Here is a 27,211-nt window from a genome sequence, read left to right on the forward strand (position 1 = left end):
ACCCCTTGTATATAGCCCCGCTATTGTTATTTACTGCTGCTCTTTAATTATTTGTTATTCTTATCTCTTACTTTTTTGGGGGGGGTATTTTCTTAAAACTGCATTGTTGGTTATGGGCTTGTAAGTAAGCATTTTACTGTAAGGTCTACCTACACCTGTTGTATTCAGCGCATGTGACAAATAAAATTTGATTTGAAATCTTGTTGAGAATCCCAAGGAAAAACATACTCATGTCAAAACTTGTGTGTGTGTGTGTCAGAGGTCAGGCGTTTGTCAGAGATGCATAGTTTGGTAAGTCTTCGTTATGTGTGTATTCAACTGGGGCTAAAATGGTAGTAGTCATTTGCCCCTCCGTGATTTGATGTGCTGTCACTCTCATGACATTCAAACTTATCTGATGGGGTTCTAATAAATCAGTTGCAGAGGGGTAATTATGAACGTAGTAGGTTAATTGACAAACCAGGCAGACAGGATTTGTACAGAATTTGGGGGAACCCTGAATGGCATCCTTATTACTGGAGACATGTCCCTGACTGGAAGGGCTGTCAGAGGGAGACAATGAGACTATTAAACAGGCAGGCTACAGTCTCCACATACACACCACAGGCTGTCATGGCAACTAGCCGCCCCCTTCAACTCTAAATTGGAGGTAGAGATGAACCCTCTCTGGATGGATATTGGAGGGGAGAGAGAAGTTAGATGTTCGAGTGACTCGTAAGAGAGCCGGGCAGGCAGATGTCCGGGTCCTAAACTTCTCCGTTAGAATGATCAATTAAGGAAACAGGGCAGACAGTGGAAGGCTGGGAGCTCAGAGCACTCCGGGGCTTCCCAATCCTCATGAAAAGTATCTAGGACGGCAAAAGCCAAGTTCTGTTTTTATTTTCTTCTTCTAAGGGCAAGTGGTTTGAGTCTGGAAGTGATGGGGAGGGGGGGGGAAATCGATAGTTACATATCGCAATATTATTTTGGAAGATATTATATTGAAACTTTGACTCCAAGTAACGATTGGGGGGGAAAAAAAGATTCTGCTAGGTAGCGTTAGCTAGAGCTAGTCGGCTGCACTGGCGCCAAAACTCTGGTAATGTTCATCCTATAGCTTGTTCTCCATCTTTTTAAATAGCAAGTCAACATGTTTTACACTTTCATTTCTATGACTGATCAAAACAAATTTTCTCATGCTCTCCCTTGTCTCTCTGCAGCAGACATAGTGAGCAATATGTTTGGAACATGAAATTGCAATGAAATCGCATTATCGAATTGCAATACATATAAAATCGTGATAGTCGCAATACATATCGCATCGGAACTTAAGTATCGTGATATCGTATCGTGAGGTCCCTGGAAATTCCCAGCTCTAATGTCTGGTATGCTGAATTACATCAATTTGGGGGCATTCAAATGGCAGAAGTCTTTGGCATTCAACAGCGTTAATCCCGAGGCTGCGCCGCACAGATAAGTAGCCGTGTGTCACGAGTGCTATCTTCGAATTCCCTGTCATAAATCAGCCAAGGCGCAGCGTGCCGGTAGTTCCAAATATTTTATTAGTGAACCCGAACAAAACAAGAAACAGGTGAAACTGAAAGAAACGTGACGTTCTGGGGCTGCTCAAACACAGCTGCACAAAAACAAGATCCCACGAAAACACAGGGAAAAACAGGCTGCCTAAGTATGGCTTCCAATCAGAGACAACGAATGACAGCTGCCTCTGATTGGAAACCATACCCGGCCAAAACATAGAACACAAAACATAGAATGCACACCCACCTATCACACCCTGACCTAACTAAACAGAAAAAAAACAGCTCTTCTAGGTCAGAGCGTGACAGTACAGGTGCGGACTCCCGGCCGCAAACCTGAACCTATTGGGGAGGGTCCGGGTGGGCATCTATAATTGGCGGCGGCTCTGGTTCTGGGCGTAGCACCCCCCGCCCACTGGTCCCCCCCCCGCTTCTGTGTGTCCGGAGGAACCAGACCATGGATCATCGCCGGAGGCTCTGGAACGCCAACCGTCGCCGGAGGCTGCGGACTGGGGGGGCGTCGCCGGAGGCTGCGGGCTGGGGGGGCGTCGCCGGAGGCTGCGGGCTGGGGGGGTGTCGCCGGAGGCTCCGGGCTGGGGGGGTGTCGCCGGAGGCTCCGGGCTGGGGAGCGTCGCCGGAGGCTCCGGGCTGGGGAGCGTCGCCGGAGGCTCCGGGCTGGGGAGCGTCGCCGGAGGCTCCGGGCTGGGGAGCGTCGCCGGAGGCTCCGGGCTGGGGAGCGTCGCCGGAGGCTCCGGACTGGGGAGCGTCGCCGGAGGCTCCGGACTGAGGAGCGTTGTTGCAGGCTCCATGCCTTGGATCATTGATACAGGTTCCGTGCCCTGGATCATCACTGGAGGCTTCGTGCCATGGATCATCTCTACAGGCTCCGGACCATGGATAATCCCTACAGGCTTCTTGCCATGGATTATCTCTACAGGCTCCGGGCCATGGATCATCACTAGAGGCTTTGTGCCATGAATCATCTCTACAGGCTTCGGACCATCGATTATCACTGGAGGCTTTATTCGTGGGTTTGGAACAGGTCTCACCGGACTGGAGAGACGCACTGAGGACCGAGTGCTCAAAGCAGGCACCGGCCGTACTGGGCTATGGAGGCGTACTGGAGGAAGAGTGCGAGGAGCAGGCACAGGACGTACTGGGCTAGGGAGGCGCACTGCAGGGAGAGTGCGCTGGGCAGGCACAGGACGTACTGGGCTAGGGAGGCGCACTGGAGAATAGGAATGCTGAGCGGGCATACTCCAAGCTGGCTGAGTGTCAACCTTAGCATGACAGTGGTGAGGAGCTTGCACCGAGCGCACCGGGTTGTGAGTGCACATGGGCGACACCGTGCGCACCACCGCATAACACGGTGCTTGAACAGTCACTCGCTCCCCACGGTAAGCACGGGGAGTTGGCTCAGGTCTTAAACCCGCCTTAGCCAATCTACCCGTGTGCCCCCCCAAAACATTTTTTGGCGCTGCCTCTCGGCCTCCTGTTGCCTTCAAAGCCGTTCCACCTTCGCTGCCTCTATCTCCTCCGGCGGGTGGCGATACTCTCCCGGCCTTGTCCAAGGTCCTGCCCCATCCAGGATCTCTTCCCAGGTCCAGTCCTCTGATCCACACTGCTTGGTCCCGCTCGTCTTCCTGGTGAGTGCACGCTGCTTGGCTTTCTTTTGGTGGGATCTTCTGTCACGAGTGCTATCTTCGAATTCCCTGTCATAAATCAGACAAGGCGCAGCGTGCCGGTAGTTCCACATATTTTATTAGTGAACCCGAACAAAACAAGAAACAGGTGAAACTGAAAGAAACATGACGTTCTGGGGCTGCTCAAACACAGCTGCACAAAAACAAGATCCCACGAAAACACAGGGAAAAACAGGCTGCCTAAGTATGACTTCCAATCAGAGACAACGAATGACTGCTGCCTCTGATTGGAAACCATACCCGGCCAAAACAGAACACAAAACATAGAATGCCCACCCACCTATCACACCCTGACCTAACTAAACAGAGAAAACACAGCTCTCCTAGGTCAGAGAGTGACACCGTGGAGACAAAGGGATGTCTTATGTAAAGCATTTATCAGAAGAGGACTGCTCAGCTGAGGTTGCTCCCTCACTGGCACCACGTCGTTTCTATTCCACCCCTCCCTCCTTCCCACCCTCCCCTCAAATTTTCATCACACTATCTTGTGTCGCTCTGCAAGAATTAGAATCCCATTTAAACCGACCATGAATATTCAGTCACAATTTAGTTTTACTTCAAATTGCAAAACCAATATTCCCAATTTCAGTCTATTGACCTCTGAGGGAGCGCTCACAAAAGTGTGGAGCCGAGAGAATCCTTGTATCATCTTTCAATGAAAGGGGAGGGGGGCATATTGCCCATCAGGCATGGAGCATGGAGGGATTTAGAGGCTTTCACACCCAGAGGCCAGCATGGACGTTTGCCCCCTAATATGTTCTCTGTCAGTCCATCTAACCCACGTCTCATTTCATGCTACTGCACTGTAAATCACACAGAAAATGAGTTGACTCAAACTGTGTGGCATCTGGTGTCTAGAAATGGGATCATTCTAAATGTGCTGATTTGTTGGGTCCTGATATGTTGTCTGGTCACGTGACTCACTCGAAGGGTTCGCTAGAGTCCTCTTTTGTCAGCTCCGAGGGGATGGGGATGCGTTTGTAGTACATCTCCCAGTCAAACGCCCCTCGCATGGCATCGCCCGCCTGCGTCTCGTAGCCAAAGTTGTCGTGGTCGATCACGTCGATCATCGGACACACGATAGACTTCCTGTTGTCGGCGATACGGTCTAAGAGATAGAGCATGAGTGGGGAGAAAGAGAGCCAGACAGAAATTGGTATACGGCCTAAGTCAAACAGTGTTAAAATGTTGCCCCCTTTGGACAAGGTAATAGGCACATTGTACAGATGAGTAATTCATATAATAGTATATTCATCTACCACAGAATGACCAGAAAGAAACTACATAGCAAATCATTGCGCAGTGTGCTCTAACAGGATGACTCACCCAGCAGCGGGGGCAGCCAGTTGATGTTGGCTTCACAGTGGGAGTCCAGGAAGGTGATGACCTCTCCATTGGCAGCCGCCGCCCCCAGCAGACGGGTCCTGATGAGACCCTCCCTCTTCTTGGTGCGCAGGATCCTCACCTTGGGCAGCCGCACCATGTACTCCTCCAGAGACCCCTTTAGGTGCTCTACAGGGAGAGAGACAGGAGAGAGGGGGGTTACAACACAGTCAGATGAACATGCATGCAGACACACATATGCACACACTGCATCCCTATAGTAAGGCCTCCAGGAGCACTGAAGGACAGACCTATCAACACAAAAGAACAGACATGAACTCACACGTACTCAAACACACACAAAGTCAGAGGAACACACAGTAGGTCTTGCACAATTAAGTGATAATGCCCAAGAAGCCAGTGTTTGGAGGATATATTGGCACGGGTGTTGTTAGGCCCAAGATGAAGTTGAGTTCCAATATATCCTCCAAACACCAGCTTCGAGGGCATTATAACTTTTATACGTGTTACCATAAGATATGAAAAAAAATTGTTGCACACTATATATAAACTCCCAGTCATTTATTGGGTAAATAACCAACGTTTCACCCTGAAGAAGGCACAGCGATACCGAAACGTTGGTGATTTACCACATATGCCACATGACTCATTTCTATAGCTTATAAAGTTTATTCGCCGTTAGTAAGCACCTCTACATAAAATAATTATCTCTGGGTGTGCGCCAGCTCAAGTTTAGTCCCAACACAAATCTAGGGTTGCTACCCAAGCCGGCTGGTTGTTCGTTCGGTTGCCAGAGACGCGACCCAGTCGTTCAGTCTAGAGGTCGACCGATTAATTAGGGCCGATTTCACGTTTTCATAAAAATCGGTAATCGGCATTTCTGGACACCGATCATGGCCGATTACATTGCACTCCACGAGGAGACTGCGTGTGTGGGAGCAAAACTCATGACTATGATTACATTTCCATTATTAGCAGCATTTAGGCTGTCCACTTTGAAGAGCCGAGACAGAATAGCCATATAAGGAATGGAACATATATGACCAGGGCCTGCGACCATTGTAACCTATACAGCTGTCAGATGTGGGCGTTAACAAGCAAGAACTGAGATGGAGAAAGGTCAAGGGAAGCTATTTTCATATAGAGGGAGGGGACTCTATACGTTATGCAAAGACAGAGTCCTATAAAAGGCAGGACTCTGTAATATGAGAATTTAGTATTTTTCATGGAAGGGCTCAGCTCTGTTATGTGTGTAATAGGGTCCTTCCATGGAAGGGCTCGGCTTTGCTACTCTGTATTAAAGTCTATATTGAATTCACAAGTTCTCGTAAGAGTGTTATATTTCTGAGGCAATATTCCATGACACGTGGCAGGCTGACTACCTGTTATGTGAGTGCAGTAAGGAGCCACGGTAAGGTGCTAGCTAGCATTAAACGTATCTTATAAAAAACAAATCAATCAATCTTAACATAATCACTAGTTAACTACACATGGTTGATGATATCACTAGTTTATCTAGCTTGTCCTGTGTTGCATATAATCGATGCGGTGCCTGTTAATTTGTCATTGAATGACAGCCTACTTCGCCAAACGGGTGATTTAACAAGCGCATTCGCGAAAAAAGCACTGTCGTTGCACCAATGTGTACCTAACCATAAACATCAATGCCTTTCTTAAAATCAATACACAAGTATATATTTTTAAACCTGCATATTTAGTTAATATTGCCTGCTAACATGAATTTATTTTAACTAGGGAAATTGTGTCACTTCTCTTGCGTTCTGTGCAAGCAGAATCAGGGTATATGCAGCAGTTTGGGGCACCTGGCTCGTTGCGGACTGTGTGAAGACCATTTCTTCCTAACAAAGACAGCCAACTTCGCCAAACGGGGGATGATTTAACAAAAGCACATTTGCGAAAAAAAGCACAAGCGTTGCATGAATGTATCTAACCATAAACATCAATGCCTTTCTTAAAATCAATACACAGAAGTATATTTTTTTAAACCTGCATATTTAGTTAAAAGAATTTCATGTTCGCAGGCAATATTAAACTAGGGAAATTGTGTCACTTCTCTTGCGTTCATTGCACGCAGAGTCAGGGTATATGCAACAGTTTGGGCCGCCTGGCTCGTTACAAACTAATTTGCCCGAATTTTACTTAATTATGACATAACATTGACTTATGGATGCCACCCGTTAGATAAAATACGGAACGGTTCCGTATTTCACTGAAAGAATAAACGTTTTGTTTTCGAAATGATAGTTTCCGGATTTGACCATATTAATAACCTAAGGCTCGTAGTTCTGTGTATTATATTATAATTAAGTCTATGATTTGATAGAGCAGTCTGACTGAGTGATAGTAGGCAGCAGCAGGCTTGTAAGCATTCAAACAGCACTTTACTGCGTTTGCCAGCAGCTCTTCGCAATGCTTCAAGCATTGCGCTGTTTATGACTTCAAGCCTATCAACTCCCGAGATTAGGCTGGCAATACTAAAGTACCTCATGTTCTGAGCAAGGAACTTAAATGTTAGCTTTTTTACATGGCACATATTGCACTTTTACTTTTTTCTCCAACACTTTGTTTTTGCGTTATTTAAACCAAATTGAATATGTTTCATTATTTATTTGAGGCTACATTTATTTTATTGATGTATTACATTAAGTTAAAATAAGTGTTCATTGTTCATTCAGTATTGTTGTAATTGTCAATATTACAAATATATATTATATATATAAAATTTGCATAAACTGTTTTCTAGTGACATTTATTTGGATAGGACACTTTTGTTTAAAGGAGCTAGCCAACAATACAGCTAACACACTCACTTCAAACTGAAGCTGGAAAGACAAGCTGGCTGCACTTTGTTTCATTTTACCTGTTTTCTATTGATAGGTCTTTGTATAAATATCCCCCCAAATTATGCTGATTCATGATTTCTACTGGCTGAGAAAATCTCCCTGCCTCATCCTGACAAGTTCATTACTATGGAACATCTGGAGATCGAAATTTGAATATTGAAACAAATGTCGGAGACAGACAGCCTAAAAGAAATGTGAGATAATGTGTAGATGCTTTTTATAGTGGAGATCAAGTTTATAATTTGCCTGGCTGGGCTGATGAGACAGTGGATTACGCCGTTAGATTGAAGAGAGTAAATAAGCATTTTAACTTCATAGATTTAAGTGGTGGTAATTTGTGGAATAGACACCGTCTGGAATGCAGTTTTAACCAATTAGCATTCAGGATTAGACCCACCCATTGTATAATTACCATAACTGTCAGTTATGGATAAGACCACCATGAAAGTAACATAACCATTTAATGGGAAACTCCACTGTTTATACAGTCCTAAAATGTTTTCAATGTGAGCAGTCAAGTTTTCAAGATATTGGACTTTCAAGAAGCAAACTGTCGCCGACCACATCATCATGATGATGGAAACCCCGGGCGTAAACGTCCCCACCAGACACAAAATTGGTAGCTAGCTAGACGGAGCCTGCTTAAGATATTTTTCAATAAGTGTATTTTGCAAGTGAGTAGTTTGCATGTGCCATGACGTTAGCTTTACAAGCTTTCAACCACTGATTGGCTGCGGCTGTAATTAACCTAGCTTTCTGTGTCTGCCTCGGTCATGTTTCCGAGGGCATTATTTTTCATGAGCACAATTCATAGCCAGGGCATGGAGAGTAGTTTATGAGGAACGATACCCATGAAGACATGACCACAGAAGACCTTGAAGCACTGCAGTGCGATTGCTTACAAAAGCATGCTTCTATACTTGAATATGACGAAAAAGTGCGCAGGTATAACCGACATGGATGGCTACTTCAACAAACATGTGCACACACTCATCCCTCGAGACCTTATTCATTTACAGTCAATGCTTAAGACTTTTAGAGCACAGAACTCACATAGCTTCTTTTGTTGCATTCAGTGAGTATCTTTAGTAAGGCAATTACTGACATATTAGCAATGTTTTAAGCACAAGAGGACATATTTAATTGTGATAAAAGATATTCAACCATTCCTTTATAGATGTAATGCATAGAGGAGAAAATAGCTTCAAGAAGAACTCTCGCATAGAAGGAAGAAAAACAAGTTATTGGTAGCTGTGTTTTTTCAATATGTTTCTCCCAATCTCAAATCTATCTTCAGAGCAGTAGCTACACCGCCTCAAAAATAAATCAATCCACTCTCTTAGGAGTTTATAAATCTTCAGGCCTGACATCAAGTTAGTTGTGACAAGTCAATAATAATAAAAAAAACATTACATGCAGGGACACAGCCTTTATTCACTTCCTCTGACATGTCAAACAGCAAATCTTCCTGAAGAAAATGCTATATAAAAAACGAAGTTTCCCAATTCCCATCCCATATGCATTTCAATAAAAATGTAAAAATATCAGGCAAGTTAAATCAAGACCTACATTCAGTTGAGAGAAAACATTCTCTATTACAATAACAACCTGGCCATTCTGACTGGATAATATAACATGACTTATATGGACTTGTTGTTCAAGGTCAGTGTGTAACAGAAAGACAATCAAATGAAATGTATTTATAAAGCCCTTTTACAAAGCAGATGTCAAAGTGCTTATACAGAAACCCAGCCTAAAACCCCAAAGAGCAAGCAATGCAGATGTAGAAGTACGGTGGCTAGTAAAAACTAACTAGAAAAGGCAAGAACCTAGGAATAAACCTAGAGAGGAACCAGGCTCTGAGGGGTGGCCAGTCCTCTTATGGCTGTGCCGAGTGGAGACATAATCAACATCTATATGTGCAACCGAATTAACTCGACACGGATGACATCAAATTCACATTAAGGCCCTCAAATAATGGATTAAGGCGATTGCAGGCAAATTTCCATAAAATCTCCTGCCCCCCACCCCCCTCTTCCAGCCACAGAGGAGAGCCCCATATCCTTTCTTCATTATACTCAAGCAGGCCAGTAATTAAATCAGTCGGATTCTCCCACTCTCCAGTGTTCCCTCTCCCTCATTTCCCCTCTCTTTCACTATCCTTCTCTCAGCAGTGCCCAGACACATTACTGAGTTATTCCTTCTGACACAACTGTGATACTTATAGGGTGAAAGCTGAAGTTGTGTGTTTTACATGAGTACATAGCGCATTTCTATCTATACCCTTTATTAGTTATTGGAAAACTGGATGTATGGCAGGTTCATTGCATTTAGAAGTTGTTTTGCTACAAACAATCTTAACTGGGAGGGACTTTGAGTCATTTTATTTGGTAAAGTGTCCATATAATGGTAGTTTATAGATTTTTAAGTTCACAGAGGCTGCTGATATAAAGGGTTTGCCCAGGTCCTGTTGAGTGTGAATAGAACTGTAACCACTCACTGTGCACACAGAACACTCCTCCTTTCATTAAAATGGCCTTACCCTGGGCCTTGTACAATATAAGCACAAAGCACGAGGCCCCTTTAACAGACAACCTTCAATGGGAGGACACAATGGCTGAGCTTAACAAAGGAGGGAATGAGAGAGAGACATCCACCACCCACCAAACTCTCCGCAATCAGGTGAACAGCATTTTAACAGTCAGCACTAAAGCAAGATTCATTCAAACACGGTGGTAGCGGCGGCAGTAGAGAAAAATGATAATGCATCACATTAGGCATTTGTGTCGGCCGTCAGGGCTGGAATTGGAAGAAGGGCCCCAGAATCATACCTACTATAAAAGTAATACAACGTAATGAATTGCAGAGGATGGGAAGGCAATGCCGGGGGGACCATTTCCAACACTGCCTGATAAATGGACCAGCCAAACAGAATAATTTCATATTGGGACCCTGTGGATCAAAAAGGAGGCTCTTCCACAAAATTACTGGGTATATAAAAAAATATATATCACCTGGGCTGCTCCCCCCAGACACTAGGCAACAAGGGCCACGCATTACAAATGGGAGTCTGTCACTGGCCTCCCCTTCCTGGCAGCCACAAATTGGATTCCAAAGATCGGGGGAAAAGCAATGACCCTTTCAAAACTTTTTCTAAAACGGTTGCTGGGCTACTAAAAGTGGCTCACAAAATGTGCTTAAACCTCTCGGTCTGATTTCTCACTGGTCCGGGGCTCGTCTTTTTGGCTGCCCAATGTTCTGGAAGGGTAGACTTGATCCAAAGTGACAGCTGGGCCAGGTTTCTCAATCTGGCGCTCTCTCATTTCTCCACCTCTCTCTTTACCTCTCACTCCATTTTTCAATCTTTCACTCTCACTTTCTCCAGCTTTCCATCTTTATCCCACCTCCCCCACTCTCTTTTTGGCAGAATGTGTTGTGGGTAGTGAGACTGTCTGCTGTCAGCTCTTTAGGGAACCTGCACTGACCAAATTAAAACCCATCTCCATGGATCGCAGTATCAAATATCTGAATCACCAAAGTCCTCAAGTTCCCATCTGTTACGCAACCCCCACGATCAGCCAGTGAAACACCTGGGCGGTGGTAGAACAACACTGCAACAACAACAGATAAAGGTCCGGGAGAAAGAAAAACGCCATATGGTGGGCACAGCAACAACGTTTGAAGTCAATACTCAATTACATTTGCATTTGGTTTAGCAACATACTAGGCTGTTCGAATATTCTAGATTTAGCTCTAGTTTGACATTGGAACAAGGACTATGAGGGAAGATGAGGGCAGGTCCCCCCATATGCACCGTCAATAAATCACAGGTTATGAATCAACCATTATGAGATTGATTTTTGACTGAAGCACGCTGACACAAACTTTACTTCATGCTCCCCCAGACATCCTGTGATTAGACAACGAACATTTGCATTGTGGAGTGACTAAGGGAAAAGGTTACGGGGTCAAATTATGACTGGTTAATAAGTGCATAAATTATCCCAAAGACTCATCCGGTTTACTCAAATTGGGAAGGAAATTCATCTGTGGAATGAGCGAGAAGGTGATTAATCCGTGGAATGAGCGGCACCCTGCTCGGCAAAAACATTAGACTTTATTAAATGTGGGACAGGGAATATGATTGGGGCTGTGACTTCATCGACATGAATAATTTTACGGTTTTACTATCAAGCGCCTCAAATATACATTTCTGCTTTAGGGAACATGTCACATTTCCCCAAACAGCTAATTGAATGAACGCAACAACATGAGAGAAGCAAGTCACGCAAGCAGCAGCAATTATGTGGGGCTCAAAAAGGCAAAACATTCACAATGATTAACATTGCTAATGAAGCCTATATGGTTTTAGTGGTGTCTTTCAGCATATCAAAAGTTTGGTAATGTCAAGTCTATAAAAGGACCCCTTGAGTCATGTGCAGCTTTAGCTACAACAGAGTCACACAACCTTGATATGCCAAATGCACTCATGTTGTGAATTTAAACCAACCTACCCTTTTCAAAACAACTTTACAACACAGTGTACACAGAAGCAACATGCATTGTGTGGGGATGACTGTTTTCCTTAAGTAACAAATAGCAAGAAGGTCAAGTGCCAAAATCAGTAAACACTCTTACCCAGTAACTTAGAAGTTACCAACTTCATGACCATTGTGGCGGATGAATCAGAATTAGTTGGGTAACATAGATAATTAAGATGTTTTATTAGCATAATATGTTTATGTGAGATACTTGTCATTAGAAAGTATCCCTTTGGACTCTGGTGTCTTTTAGTTGCACTTTTCCCTTAGCTGGGGCTCAGTCACTTGGGGCCCAGAGAGGGGAGAGGTCAGGCTTGTCTTTTACATGTCCCCGAAGAGGACAGAATGAAACATTGTCTTCATATGTGAATGTATCTGTTAACCTGTTAGGGCTAGGGGGCAGTATTGACACGGCTGGATAAAAAACATACCCGATTTAATCTGGTTACCACTCCTACCCAGTAACTAGAATATGCATATACTTATTACATATGGATAGAAAAGACCCTAAAGTTTCTAAAACTGTTTGAATGGTGTCTGAGTATAACAGAACTCAAATGGCAGGTCAAAACCTGAGCGATTCCTTTACAGGAAGTGGCCTGTCTGACCATTTCTTGAACTTCTTTTCCATCTCTATCTTTTACTAAGGATCTCTGCTCTAACGTGACACTTCCCACGTCTTCCATAGGCTCTCAGAGCCCGGGAAAAAACAGAATGTCGTCATTCCAGCCCCAGGCTGAAACACATTATCGCCTTTCTCAAGTGGCCGATCAAGGGACTCTGGGCTTATGCGCGTGACCCGACCGCCCCCGCCTTTGTGATTTTTTCCTCTGTTTGCCGAAAAGGAGATTCCCTGTCGGAATATTATCGCTTTTCTACGAGAAAAATGGCGTAAAAATTGATTTTAAACAGCGGTTGACATGCTTCGAAGTACGGTAATGGAATATTTAGAATTTTGTCACGAATTGCGCCATGCGCGCGACACTTCTTTACCATTTCGGATAGTGTCTGGAACGCACGAACAAAACGCCGCTATTCGGATATAACGATGGATTATTTTGGACCAAACCAACATTTGTTATTGAAGTAGCAGTCCTGGGAGTGCATTCTGACGAAGACAACAAAAGGTAATCAAACTTTTATAATAGTAAATATGATTATGGTGAGTGCTAAACTTGCCGGGTGTCTAAATAGCGAGCCCGTGATGCCTGGGCTATGTACTTAGAATATTGCAAAATGTGCTTTCACCAAAAAGCTATTTTAAAATCGGACATATCGAGTGCATAGAGGAGGTCTGTATCTATAATTCTTAAAATAATTGTTATGCTTTTTGTGAACGTTTATCGTGAGTAATTTAGTAAAATGTTAGCGAATTCCCCAGAAGTTTGCGGGGGGTATGCTAGTTCTGAACGTCACATGCTAATGTAAAAAGCTGGTTTTTGATATAAATATGAACAAAACATGCATGTATTGTATAACATAATGTCCTAGGGTTGTCATCTGATGAAGATCATCAAAGGTGAGTGCTGCATTTAGCTGTCTTCTGGGTTTTGGTGACATTATATGCTGGCTTGAAAAATGGGTGTCTGATTATTTCTGGCTTGGTACTCTGCTGACATAATCTAATGTTTTGCTTTCGTTGTAAAGCCTTTTTGAAATCGGACAGTGTGGTTAGATTAACAAGAGTCTTGTCTTTAAATAGCTGTAAAATAGTCATATGTTTGAGAAATTGAAGTAATAGGATTTTTAAGGTTTTGAAAATCGTGCCACAGGCTGCAAGTGGCTGTTACGTAGGTGGGACGCAAGCGTCCAACCTAGCCCATAGAGGTTAACCTGTTGGGTCTAGGGGGCAGCATTTGCACGTCTGGATAAAAAAAATGTACCCGATTTAATCTGGTTACTAATCCTACCCAGTAACTAGAATATGCATATACTTATTATATATGGATAGAAAACACTCTAAAGTTTCCAAAACTGTTTGAATGGTGTCTGTGAGTATAACAGAACTCATTTGGCAGGCAAAACCCTGAGACATTTTCTGACAGGAAGTGGATACCTGATGTGTTGTATTGACTTTAAACCTATCCCATTGAAAAACACAGGGGTTTAGGAATATTTTGGCACTTCCTATTGCTTCCACTAGATGTCACCAGCCTTTACAAAGTGTTTTGAGTCTTCTGGAGGGAGATCTGACCGAACAAGAGCCATGGAACGGTGATGTCCCATTAGACACCTGGCGCGCTACTTCATGTTGGGTACCCTCGTTCCAATACGTTATAAAAGGCTATGCATTCGTCCACCTTGAATATTATTCATGTTCTGGTTAAAAAAGGCCCTAATGATTTATGCTATACAACGTTTGACATGTTTGAACGAACGGAAATATATTTTTTCCCCTCGTTCATGACGAGAAGTCCGGCTGGCTTACATCATGTGCTAACGAGACGGAGATTTTTGGACATAAATTATGAGCTTTTTTGAACAAAACTACATTCGTTATGGACCTGTGATACCTGGAAGTGTCATCTGATGAAGAGAATCAAAGGTAATGGATTATTTACATAGTATTTTCGATTTTAGATCTCCCCAACATGACGTCTAGTCTGTATCGCAACGCCGTATTTTTCTGGGCACAGTGCTCAGATTATTGCAAAGTGTGATTTCCCAGTAAGGTTATTTTTAAATCTGGCAAGTTGATTGCGTTCAAAAGATGTAAATCTATAATTCTTTAAATGACAATATAATATTTTACCAATGTTTTCTAATTTTAATTATTTAATTTGTGACGCTGACTTGACTGCCGGTTATTGGAGGGAAACGATTTCCTCAACATCAATGCCATAGTAAAACGCTGTTTTTGTATATAAATATGAACTTGATAGAACTAAAAATGCATGCATTGTCTAACATAATGTCCTAGGAGTGTCATCTGATGGAGATTGTAAAAGGTTAGTGTATCATTTTAGCTGGTTTTATGGTTTTGGTGACCCTGTCTTTGACTTGACAAAACATTACACACAACTCTTGTAAATGTACTGTCCTAACATACTCTAAATTTATGCTTTCGCCGTAAAACCTTTTTGAAATCGTAAAACGTGGTTAGATTAAGGAGATGTTTATCTTTCAAATGGTGTAACATAGTTGTATTTTTGAAAAATTTGAATTTTGACATTTATTTGGATTCAAATTTGCCGCTCTTGAAATGCACCTGCTGTTGATGGAGTGCACCACAGGTGGCACGCTAGCGTCCCACCTAGCCCCAAGAGGTTAAACCATGTGAAGGGATGGCGTGATTAATAGGGAACCAATTACTTGTCTCCACAATGTCTGTTCGCAAGTCACTCCCTCCTTTTCCATTGGGGGAAGGTGTATGGCCGTGTCTGGACCATTGTATGTCCTCTTTGATAATGCACTTATCCTGGGGTAGTGTATGACCTAGAGGCTCACTCCCCTCAGTGAGCTTGTCCAGGAGTGGAGTCAAGAGGGGGTTTACTTGAGATGGGAGTATCTAGAGTTGTCAATTGATATATGCCATTGGATGAGATGGTGTTTTTACATTTACATTTTAGTCATTTAGCAGACGCTCTTATCCAGAGCGACTTACAGTAGTGAACGCATACATTTCATACATTTCTTTTTCTTCCCCGTACTGGTGCCCGTGGGAATCGAACCCACTACCCTGGCGTTGCAAACACCATGCTCTACCAACTGAGCCACACAGCTCTACCAACTGTACTATGAAGTACCAGGAACGAGATTAGAACCTCGTCATTAGGGACCAAACTGAACGATAATTTATAGCGAATGTTATCTGGCTAAGGGATACTCCTTTCTAAAGTATAAGATCCCTTTGTGAACAGTTCCTAAGATCTGTTGTTCATCATGTACGTTGAGAGGGGTGGATCTTGGGTATAAAAGATCTTTGTACTTTTGTGTAATCACTTTCTCAATGGTTCATTAGAGATAGCGCATCATTGAAGGTCAAGTGCTTTTGCAAAAGCATCTTAATTATTAAAGATGTAGTTTTAAGTATAACTCTGACTGGTGTGTGAAGTTTGTAACTCTCCTCATTTGGTAATGCAGAAATTAGCCACCACACCATGAAGCATAAACTAACAAAAACAAATGTATTGGTTCCATCCAGTGAGTTACAGTGTGAAGTAACTGAGTGTTTTGATTTGAACTGCTGTGGTCTGGAGACATCTGGGAATGGGAAAGACCGGGACAGTATGGTACATTTGGGGACACATGATCAGTAGCAGAGACAACCTCTGGTCCCACAGCCATGTTCTCCGAATGCACTTTTTTAATTCAATTAGCTTCCAATTACAGTGGAGGCAATATGGCCCAGGGAGGATCTGTCTGAGGTGGTGGATTCATTCCCAGACGCTTGGCAGCACACCAAAAAGACTGCAGTGGGGCCCAGAATATATTCCTCCAGCAAAATAATCAAGTGTCCTTCTGAACTTCATCACACTCCCCTCTCCCTGGGCATGCTGCTATGATTTGCTAAGGATTTTTTGTGTGGCCACCATTAAAAGTTATGTCTGTAAGGATGATGGGCTTGGGAGAGTATGAAAGGCTCCCTATTCTGGGATTTGGATGACCCCATGTACTGAGGGAAATACACAGGGAGTAAACAGGTAGTGGGGATATGATAAGAGATTTTACAGATGAGCACTGACTACACACAGGTGTACAATAAATCATAGAAACCAGCCTGATAAGTAGCTTTTCTAACAGGAATGGAGTGACAAATGTTTGCATAGGAACAGTGTGTGTTGAAGGGTAAAAATACCTCACAGAGCTAGTTAGCTCAAAGAACCTGAAGACGTCCTGGCCCCGTTACCTTTCAGTCAGCCACAACTGTTCTCTTATTCACACATTCCCAAACTCTCACAGTCTCAAACGACTAACAAGTCTGAGGACGTATGGCGAGTTCCACAATTCTGAACCTCTGAAGCCGCAAAGGAACAAAGTTGTGGCGTTCCGCTCCGAGTTCAAACCAGTTGAGATACTCAAATCCCTGTTTGTTCATTTTCTAAATATTATTTCCAGCTAAGAGAAAAAATGTGTCAATGAAATATTCATGAGCCCAAACTCTGAGCAGAGGAGTGGGAAGATATGTGTTCTAATGCATTTTATCATTAATTTGTTTAGCAGAGATCTGCCTCCCTTCATCCAGGGCGGCTTATCCTCCTTAGCACAATAAAAAAGAAAAGATTTTCCATCCACAAACTCATTACGAAGAGATAGTTTTTTTTTTTTTTTAAACTGGGGCAATTGAGGCAAAGTACTTTGCTGTAGGGGTAAGACAGCTGCTCCCCATTAAAAAGAGTGAACAGTGAAGCCAACATCCTTCGGGTCACGAGCGGGCTGCTTTAACCATTCGGCTGGTGCCCTGATTGAAGTCTCCCTCTCCCCAGAGCTGCTCCTATTAGCAGAACAGCAGGAAATGGGCCTTCTGCTCTCCAGGGTAGGGCTATTAAAATATATATATATATATTTTTAGGATGACAACAATGACTCCATTAAGCCATCCAACTTCTCAACAGTTATTTTGAGATGGTGGTCCTCCGTAGCTCAGTTGGTAGAGCATGGCGCCAGGATAGTGGGTTCGATTCCCGGGATCACCCATATGTAAAATGTATGCACGCATGTGTAAGCGTCTGCTAAATGGCACATATTATCATTTACACCATTAGATGCTAATGAGCCAGGGCTCCACAGGGAGCAGCACTAGCTCGCCCCAAAATAATTACTGAAAAAAATTACAGCTTAATGAAAACATTCTCACATCATCGACTACAGATGGCCTGCACGAGCGCATGCATAAACAGCAGCCCAGGCTCCTGAAAGAACTCGTAAAAAATACAAAAGGAGAAGTTATGACAAATGAGTCTCAGGCAAAACGAACAGTAATGCCATCTCCTGGGGCTGCTAAAAAGCCTTCCTTCCTTCAAATCAAATTTTATTTGTCACATAAGCCGAATACAACAGGTGTAGACCTTACAGTGAAATGCTTACTTACAAGCCCTTAACCAATGATGCAGTCAAGAAAATACCCCAAAAATGTAAATTTAAAAAAAGTAAGTTAAGAGAAACAAATAATTAAAGCGCAGCAATGAATAACAATAGCGGGGCTATATACAGGGGGTACCGGTACAGAGTCAATGTGCGGGAGCACCGTGTCGAGGTAATTGAGATAATTATGTACATGCAGGTAGGGTTGTTAAAGTGGCTATGCATAGATAATAACAGAGTAGTAGCAGCGTGGGGGGGGGGGCAAATAGTCTGGGTAGCCATTTGATAAGCTGTTCAGAAGTCTTATGGCTTGGGGGTGGAAGCTGTTTAAGCAGCCTCTTGGACCTAGACTTGGCGCTCCGGTACCGCTTGCCACCCTGTAGCAGAGAGAACAGTCTATGACTAGGGTGGCTGGAGTCTGATGATTTTTTGGGCCTTCCTCTGAAACCGCCTGGTATAGCTTGGCTCCGGTGATGTACTGGGCCGAACGCACTACCCTCTGTAGTGCCTTGCGGTCGGAGGCCGAGTAGTTGCCATACCAGGCAGTGATGCAACCCGTCAGGACGCTCTCGATGGTGCAGCTGTAAAATCTTTTGACCATCTGAGGACCCATGCCTAATCTTTTCAGTCTCCTGAGGGGGAATAGGTTTTCTCGTGCCCTCTTCACGACTGTCTTGGTGTGCTTGGACCATGATAGTTTGTTGGTGATGTGGACGCCAAGGAACTTGAAGCTCTCAACCTGCTCCACTACAGCCCCGTCGATGAGAATGGGGGTGTGCTCGGTCCACTTTTTCCTGTAGTCCACAATCATCTCCTTTGTCTTGATCACGTTGAGGGAGAGGTTGTTGTCCTTCCACCACATGGTCAGGACTCTGACCTCCTCCCTATAGGCTGTCTCATCGTTGTCAGTGATCAGGCCTACCACTGTTGTGTCATCAGCAAACTTAATGATGGTGTCGGAGTTGTGTTTGGCCGTGCAGTCATGAGTGAACAGGGAATACAGGAGGGGAATGAGCACGCACCCCTGAGGGGCCCCCGTGTTGAGGATGTGTTGTTACCTACCCTTACCACCTGGGGTCGGCCCGTCAGGAAGTTCAGGATCCAGTTGCAGAGGGAGCTGTTTAGTCCCAGGGTCCTTAGCTTAGTGATGAGCTTTGAGGGCATTATGGTGTTGAACACTGAGCTGTAGTCAATGAATAGCATTCTCACATAGGTGTTCCTTTTGTCCAGGTGGGAAAGGGCAGTGTGGAGTGCAATAGAGATTGCATCATCTGTGGATCTGTTGGTGCGGTATGCAAATTGTAGTGGGTGTAGGGTTTCTGGGATAATGGTGTTTATGTGAGTCATGACCAGCCTTTCAAAGCATTTCATGGTTACAGACATGAGTGCTACGGTTCGGTAGTCATTTAGGCAAGTTACCTTAGTGTTCTTGAGCACAGGGACTATGGTGGTCTGCTTGAAACATGTTGGTATTACAGACTCCTGAGGTTGAAAATGTCAGTGAAGACACCTCCAAGTTGGTCAGCGCATGCTCGGAGTACACGTCCTGCTAATCCGTCTGGCCCTGCGGCCTTGTGAATGTTAGCCTGTTTAAAGGTCTTACTCACATCGGCTGCGGAGAGCGTGATCACAGTCATCCGGAACAGTTGATGCTCTCATGCACGTTTCAGTGTTACTTGCCTCGAAGCGAGCATAGCAGTTATTTAGTTTGTCTGGTAGGCTTGTGTCACTGTGCAGCTCTCGGCTGTGCTTCCCTTTGTAGTCTGTAATAGTTTGCAAGCCCTGCCACATCCGACGAGCGTCGGAGCCGGTGTAGTACGATTTGATCTTAGTCCTGTATTGATGCTTTGCCTGTTTGATGGTTCGTCGGAGGGCATAGCGGGATTTCTTATAAGCTTCCTGGTTGGAGTCCTGTTCCTTGAAAGCGGCAGCTCTACCCTTTAGCTCAGTGCGAATGTTGCCTGTAATCCATGGCTTCTGGTTGGGGTATGTACGTACAGTCATTGTGGGGACGATGTCCTCAATGCACTTATTGATAAAGCCAGTGACTGATATGCCATTGGAACATATTCCAGTCTGTGCTAGCAAAACAGTCCTATAGTTTAGCATCTGCTTCATCTGACCACTTTTTATAGACCGAGTCACTGGTGCTTCCCACTTGAATTTTCGCTTGTAAGCAGGAATCAGGAGGATAGAGTTATGGTCAGATTTGCCAAATGGAGGGCGAGGGAGAGCTTTGTATGCGTCTCTGTGTGCTGAGTAGAGGTAGTCTAGATTTTATTTTTACCTCTGGTTGCACATTTAACATGTTGATAGAACTTCGGTAAAACTGATTTAAGTTACCCTGCATTAAAGTCACCGGCCACTAGGAATGCCGCCTCTGGATGAGCGTTTTCCTGTTTGCTTATGGCGGAATACAGCTCATTTAGTGCGGTGTTAGTTCCAACCTCGCTCTGTGGTGGTATATAGACAGCTTCGAAAAAAACAGATAAACTCTCTGGGTAAATAGTGAGGTCTGCAGCTTATCATAAGATTCTCCACCTCAGGCGAGCAAAACTTTGAGACTTCCTTAGATATCGTGCACCAACTGTTGTTTACATAAATGCATAGGCCCCCACCCCATGTCTTACCAGAGGCTGCTGTTCGGTCTTGCCGATAGAGTGCATAACCCGTCAGCTCTATGTTCTTAATGTCGTCGTTCATCCACGACTCGGTGAAGCAAAATATTACAATTTTTAATGTCCCGATGGTAGGATATACGTGCTTTCAGTTCGTCCCATTTATTTTCTAGCGATTGAACGTTAGCTAGCAGAACCGAGGGTAAGGGCAGATTAGCCACTCGTCGCCTGGTCCTCACAAGGCAACCTGATCTTTTGCCTCGGAATCGCCGTTTCCTTCTCCAGCGAATCACGGGGATTGGGGCCTGGTCGGGTGTCAACAGTATATCCCTCGTGTCCGACTCATTGAAGAAAAACTCTTCGTCCAGTTTGAGGTGAGCAATCCCAGTTCTGATGTTTAGAAGCTCTTTTCGGTCATAGGAGACGGTAGCAGCAACATTATGAACAAAACAAGTGACGAACAACGCGAAAAAACAAAATAGCATGATTGGTTGAGGGCCGATAAGACAACTTAATGAGATAAGTGGTTAACTGCTTAATAGACATAAGTTTCTGTTACAGAGCAGCAATGAATACGGCTTTACTCTATCGAGCAAACAGGTATACATGAACGGGCACCACGACCTCCCTTGCAGCCCTTGGGCCAAACAAACACACCAACCTTGTATAACCTCTATGGGCTAGGCGGGACGAATTCGTCCCACCTACGTAACAGCCACTTGAAGCCTGTGGCGCGATTTTCAAAACCTTAAAAATCCTATTACTTCAATTTCTCAAACATATGACTATTTTACAGCTATTTAAAGACAAGACTCTCGTTAATCTAACCACACTGTCCGATTTCAAAAAGGCTTTACAACGAAAGCAAAACATTAGATTATGTCAGCAGAGTACCAAGCCAGAAATAATCAGACACCCATTTTTCAAGCTAGCATATAATGTCACCAAAACCCAGAAGACAGCTAAATGCAGCACTCACCTTTGATGATCTTCATCAGATGACAACCCTAGGACATTATGTTATACAATACATGCATGTTTTGTTCAATCAAGTTCATATTTATATCAAAAACCAGCTTTTTACATTAGCATGTGACGTTCAGAACTAGCATACCTCCCGCAAACTTCCGGGAATTCGCTAACATTTTACTAAATTACTCACGATAAACGTTCACAAAAAGCATAACAATTATTTTAAGAATTATAGATACAGACCTCCTCTATGCACTCGATATGTCCGATTTTAAAATAGCTTTTTGGTGAAAGCACATTTTGCAATATTCTAAGTACATAGCCCAGGCATCACGGGCTAGCTATTTAGACACCCGGCAAGTTTAGCACTCACCATAATCATATTTACTATTATAAAAGTTTGATTACCTTTTGTTGTCTTCGTCAGAATGCACTCCCAGGACTGCTACTTCAATAACAAATGTTGGTTTGGTCCAAAATAATCCATCGTTATATCCGAATAGCGGCGTTTTGTTCGTGCGTTCCAGACACTATCCGAAATGGTAAAGAAGGGTCGTGCGCATGGCGCAATTCGTGACAAAAAAATTCTAAATATTCCATTACCGTACTTCGAAGCATGTCAACCGCTGTTTAAAATCAATTTTTACGCCATTTTTCTCGTAGAAAAGCGATAATATTCCGACAGGGAATCTCCTTTTCGGCAAACAGAGGGAAAAAAATCACAAAGGCGGGGGCGGTCGGGTCACGCGCCTAAGCCCAGAGTCCCTTGATCGGCCACTTGAGAAAGGCGATAATGTGTTTCAGCCTGGGGCTGGGATGACGACATTCTGTTTTTTCCCGGGCTCTGAGCGCCTATGGAAGACGTGGGAAGTGTCACGTTAGAGCAGAGATCCTTAGTAAAAGATAGAGATGGAAAAGAAGTTCAAGAAATGGTCAGACAGGCCACTTCCTGTAAAGGAATCTCTCAGGTTTTGACCTGCCATTTGAGTTCTGTTATACTCACAGACACCATTCAAACAGTTTTAGAAACTTTAGGGTGTTTTCTATCCATATGTAATAAGTATATGCATATTCTAGTTACTGGGTAGGAGTGGTAACCAGATTAAATCGGGTATGTTTTTTATCCAGCCGTGTCAATACTGCACCCTAGCCCTAACAGGATAAGGTGTGTTAGGGAAAATTAAATTAGAGCCTAATGAAGATCGAGACAATCCCCCCCCCCCATGCAAGCAGCTAAGCCCGATAATTAGTCAAAGCGCGGAGGCATAAGGCAGGCATCAGACAGACAGACAAATTGGTTTTAATAATGCAGGGTTGGCCATCTTCAGGGCATTTCTGCCACACCGTGGAGGCCATGCTGGCCACACATCTCCACAGCGTGTGCACCGCCAGTTAGCTCTCCATCACCTCTATCTATAAACTCTTACTATTGTCGTTCTCTCTTTAAGGTCCATCACCTCCCCTTGCAGTCAGTCTTTTTTCAACTCCTCCATTTCGCTCTCACATTCTCTCCATTGGTTTGCGTAGTCTCTCTTCCCTTATGTTTCTCACCTTCATTTTCCTGTTCCATCTCTTCCTCCCACTCTCACCCTTTGACAGATTTCACAGGGTGTGATAAAGTTCAAAGTGGCTCCACCCCTGCTGCCAGCGGTCTCTGGCAGAGGGCACACAAACATAAAACCTCCCCTTAATTCACTGTTGCTAAATTATTATTAGAAATGGGAGGTGAGCATGCCAGGGTTTAAGTCATCAGACACAGGATCAGTCGTGTTATGTAGGGGGAGAAAAACAAGTTCACAACAACGCCCAAGCCTTATTTGGGGTTGGTTATGACTGATGGTGATGACAGGGTGTTGACAGAACGGAGATGCCACAGAGCAATATGGAGGCCATCCCAGTGTCATCTTCCCAGATGTGTTAGTGCAGGTCGGACAGTATTTCTACCGACTACCTAAACACACCGTCTGTGGAACAGGGAGATGGGAGGCGGATGCTGCAAGACTAGGCCAGGTCAAAAAGGCCGGCCAGGGGGCCGTATGTGGCCCGCGACCTGATTCAATACGGCCCGCGGAATCATGCTAAGATCAAAAAATTTGCGATAGTAAAGTTTTGAAAAACATTTGTTATTCAAATTAAAAGCCCACTGAATTCTCGCCATTGTGTAATGAGCTCACAGATCACTGCACCTGTACATAGCCCATCTATAAATAGCCCAAAGAACTACCTCTTCCCCTACTGTATTTATTTAGCTCCTTTGCAGCCCATTATTTCTACACTCATCTACTGTCAAATCTACCATTCCAGTGTTTTAATTGCTATATTGTATTTACTTCGCCACCATGGACTATTTATTGCCTTTACCTCCCTTATCTCACCTCATTTGCTCACATTGTATATAAACTTATTTTTCTACTGTATGTTTGTTTTACTCAATGTGTAACTCTGTTGTTATATGTGTTGAACTGCTTTGCTTTATCTTGGCCGGGTCGCAGTTGTAAATGAGAACTTGTTCTCAACTTGCCTACCTGGTTAAATAAAGGTGAAATAAATAAAAATTGAACTCCCACCGATTTTGGGACATCTATTTTGAAGGCACGTATAAATAACTGCATGAGGACAGACAGTGACTGACAGGCTGACACACGTCACAGTTACAAATAGTAGCTAGTTAGAAATTGCGCAAAAATGAGTTCAAGATTTCAAAGAAAAGGAAAGTAGACAATGAATGTAGGGTGTTCCAGCAAGAGTGGACATCGAAATGTTTCTTTATTGAGGTATCAGGGAAAGCTGTGTGCTTAGTGTGCAAAGAGAGCACCGCTGTCTTGAAAAACTACAACTTGTCCCGACACTTCCAGCCGAAGCATGCAGAGAAATATAGGAATATGTCTTCTGAACAGAGGACAAGTGCATCAAAAGAGTTGCTTTCTCCGTTGCAAAAGCAGGAAGGATTTTTCACAAAACTGTATTCAGCAAACGACGGAATGGCGAGAGCTAGCTATGTACTGTCCCACAAAATTGCTAAACATAGCAAGCCATTCGCTGAGGGCAAATTCATTAAAGAATGTTTAATTGACTCTGCAGCAATACTTTGCCCCGACAAGAGCTGTTTGAAAATGTTTCCCTGTCAAGACGAACAGTTACACAGCCGGTTGAGGACATTGCAGAGAATATGGAACAGTTCAAATACAAGGTAAAGGATTTCACCCATTTCTCCTTGGCCCTGGATGAGAGCAGTGAGCACGTGACACAGTGCAGTTGTTGATATTCTTACGAGGCATAACCCCAGACTTTGGCCTTTTTAAAACTATACAAGATCAAGTAGCTGAGCTGAACCCAGATCAGAAAATTATTTTCCTGCATTGCATTATTCATCAGGAGATGCCTTGTAAATGTGTTCTGAAAATGAGCAATGTTGTGGATACAGTCACTAAAGTGGTCAACTTCATAAGAGTAAAATCTTTAAACCACAGGCAGTTTGTCTCACTGTTGGAAGAGAGTCGGGTCATGTAGATCTCCCCTACCACACAAACGTGAGACGGCTGAGTTTGGGGAAGGTGTGTGAGAGCAAATTTGCAAGATTGTTATAATACTTTTATTGCATCAAATGGTTGTTTTATGCAACAGAATAGAGGGTGCTTATAACTCTATTGTGTCTGTGTGAACTGAAAGTGGGCCTCTGGGAGATAACACTGGCAGGAGATTTACAATGTCTTTTGGGTGATAAAACCTAGAGACCGCATTCCAGAGCATGAGTTAATGTTTCTGTTCTATAAGGTACCAGGGAGAGATGACCCCAGGGCCAGACCTTGGTCGCTACACAAAGAGAACTGTTTTTACAGCAGATACTGTCTGCTGTGAATTATAAGTATCTTTCATACTAGTCTTAACCTTGTGACCCATTCCATACATCTGTTGTTTGTCATGTATCCTGAAGGGGGTGCATATTTGCTATAAAAGACCTTTGTACTTCTGTCTCTGGGCTCTCAACAAATCATCTGAGAGTGATTCATCGACCAGCCATCATTATTGTAGAGCACTCAATCGATTCACTTTGTGTGTTGTATTGACCTGCTCCCTTATTAATAAGTGAATAAAGATTTAGTTTAAGTATAACTCTGACTTGTGTGATAAGTTTGTCTCTCCTCATTTGATAGTAAAGAAATTAACCACCACAGGTGCTTAAAATGGTGTGGGACCTGAAGTTGGAGATTCAATTGCAAAAACTCAACAAGGAAAATATGTGGATTTCCCACAACTGCAAGATAAAGAATGGTTGGCTGATTTTGCCTTCACCGTGGACATCATGACCCTAATGAATGAACTGAATTCCAAACTCCAAGGGAAGGGCCTTTTTGCACATCAGATGTACAGCCTTGTCAAAGCCTTCAAGGGAAAATTACTCCTCCTGACCCTCCAAGCAGAAGCCAACAATCTCACCCATCTTCCGACATTACAAGTCTGTTCCCTAACAGATGACCAGGGAGAAGTATACATTGCTGCTGTGTGCTTTGAATGGTGACTTTCCATTGTTTTGAGGATTTCAAAATGTTGGAAAATGACATGCTGTTGGTTTCCTCTCCTTTCAACTTCAATGTGGATAACGCACCCACTGACCTGCAACTTGAACTTATCGATCTTCAGTCTGATGCAGTGATTTGAGAACTATTCAAAACAATGTCACTGACGAGGTTCTATGCATCTCTCGATGAACAAAACTTTCCAAAGATTAGGAGTCATGCTCAGATGTTTGTACTGTTTGGGTCAACCTATGTATGTGAACAGACATTTTCAGTGATGAAATATAACACGTCAAGGCACAGATCATCTCTTACTGACTCTTACCTCTCAGCAATCCTGTGCATAGCAACGTCAGAAACTATACCTGACTTCACTGCTCTAGTCAATGCCCATCAGACTTCACTCCTCACACTGATTGAGTAGTTTAAATATAATGTTGAGCGCCCTCTTTTTCTTGCGTTTTTGTGCATACCCGTTATCAAGAGTTCTGTCCGTTGGGCTGAATGCACAGTGTACTTTTCCCTCCATGTAGTTCATTGCATGTTTAATATTGAAAATACCTACCAAAAGGAGAACATGGATGTGGTTTATTTCTGTGCAAGTTAAAAAAGTAGCATATCTGGACGTGATTTACAGTAGATATATCTCTCAACACAGTCATACAAATGATGTATAAACCTCATATGATTCTGGCCCGCGATGGCAAAAATATATTCTAATGTGGCCCTCCATGGAAAATAATTGTCCAGTGCTAGACTGTGTACACTGCTGTTGATTAGATAATCGTATATTACATTTAAACTCTAACAACACAGAAGGGAATGTTCTGCACCGTCTCAGCCACAACAACCCTGCTATATAATGTCCTGAATTACATCTCACACTGAAGATTGCATCTAGCTAGGCTCCATACTTACTTCTACCTTCAGCAAGTGAATATTTAGGAAATAATATTTTTGGGTAAAAAAAATAATTGTTTAACCTCTCTAGGGTAGGGGGCAGTATTTGCACGGCCGGATAAAAAAACGTACCCAATTTAATCTGGTTATTACTACTGTCCAGAAACTAGAATATGCATATAATTATTGGCTTTGGATAGAAAACACCCTA

At 43.4% G+C, this 27,211-nt stretch overlaps 1 protein-coding gene across 1 annotated transcript in view; it reads right to left on the reverse strand.

Moving 5' to 3' along the window:
* LOC106603494 (polypeptide N-acetylgalactosaminyltransferase 10) overlaps positions 1–27,211 on the reverse strand; it is a 118,096-nt gene that overhangs the window by 30,794 nt on the left and 60,091 nt on the right. Inside the window, exons 5-6 of the mRNA XM_014197263.2 lie at positions 4,547–4,732; positions 4,145–4,328 (exon numbers count right to left, since the gene is read on the reverse strand). Of these exons, the coding sequence (XP_014052738.1) occupies positions 4,145–4,328; positions 4,547–4,732 (370 nt within the window). The remainder of the gene's footprint in view (positions 1–4,144; positions 4,329–4,546; positions 4,733–27,211) is intronic.

The sequence above is a fragment of the Salmo salar genome, chromosome ssa04 (genome assembly GCF_905237065.1).
Source record: "Salmo salar chromosome ssa04, Ssal_v3.1, whole genome shotgun sequence".
Taxonomy (NCBI): domain Eukaryota; kingdom Metazoa; phylum Chordata; class Actinopteri; order Salmoniformes; family Salmonidae; genus Salmo; species Salmo salar.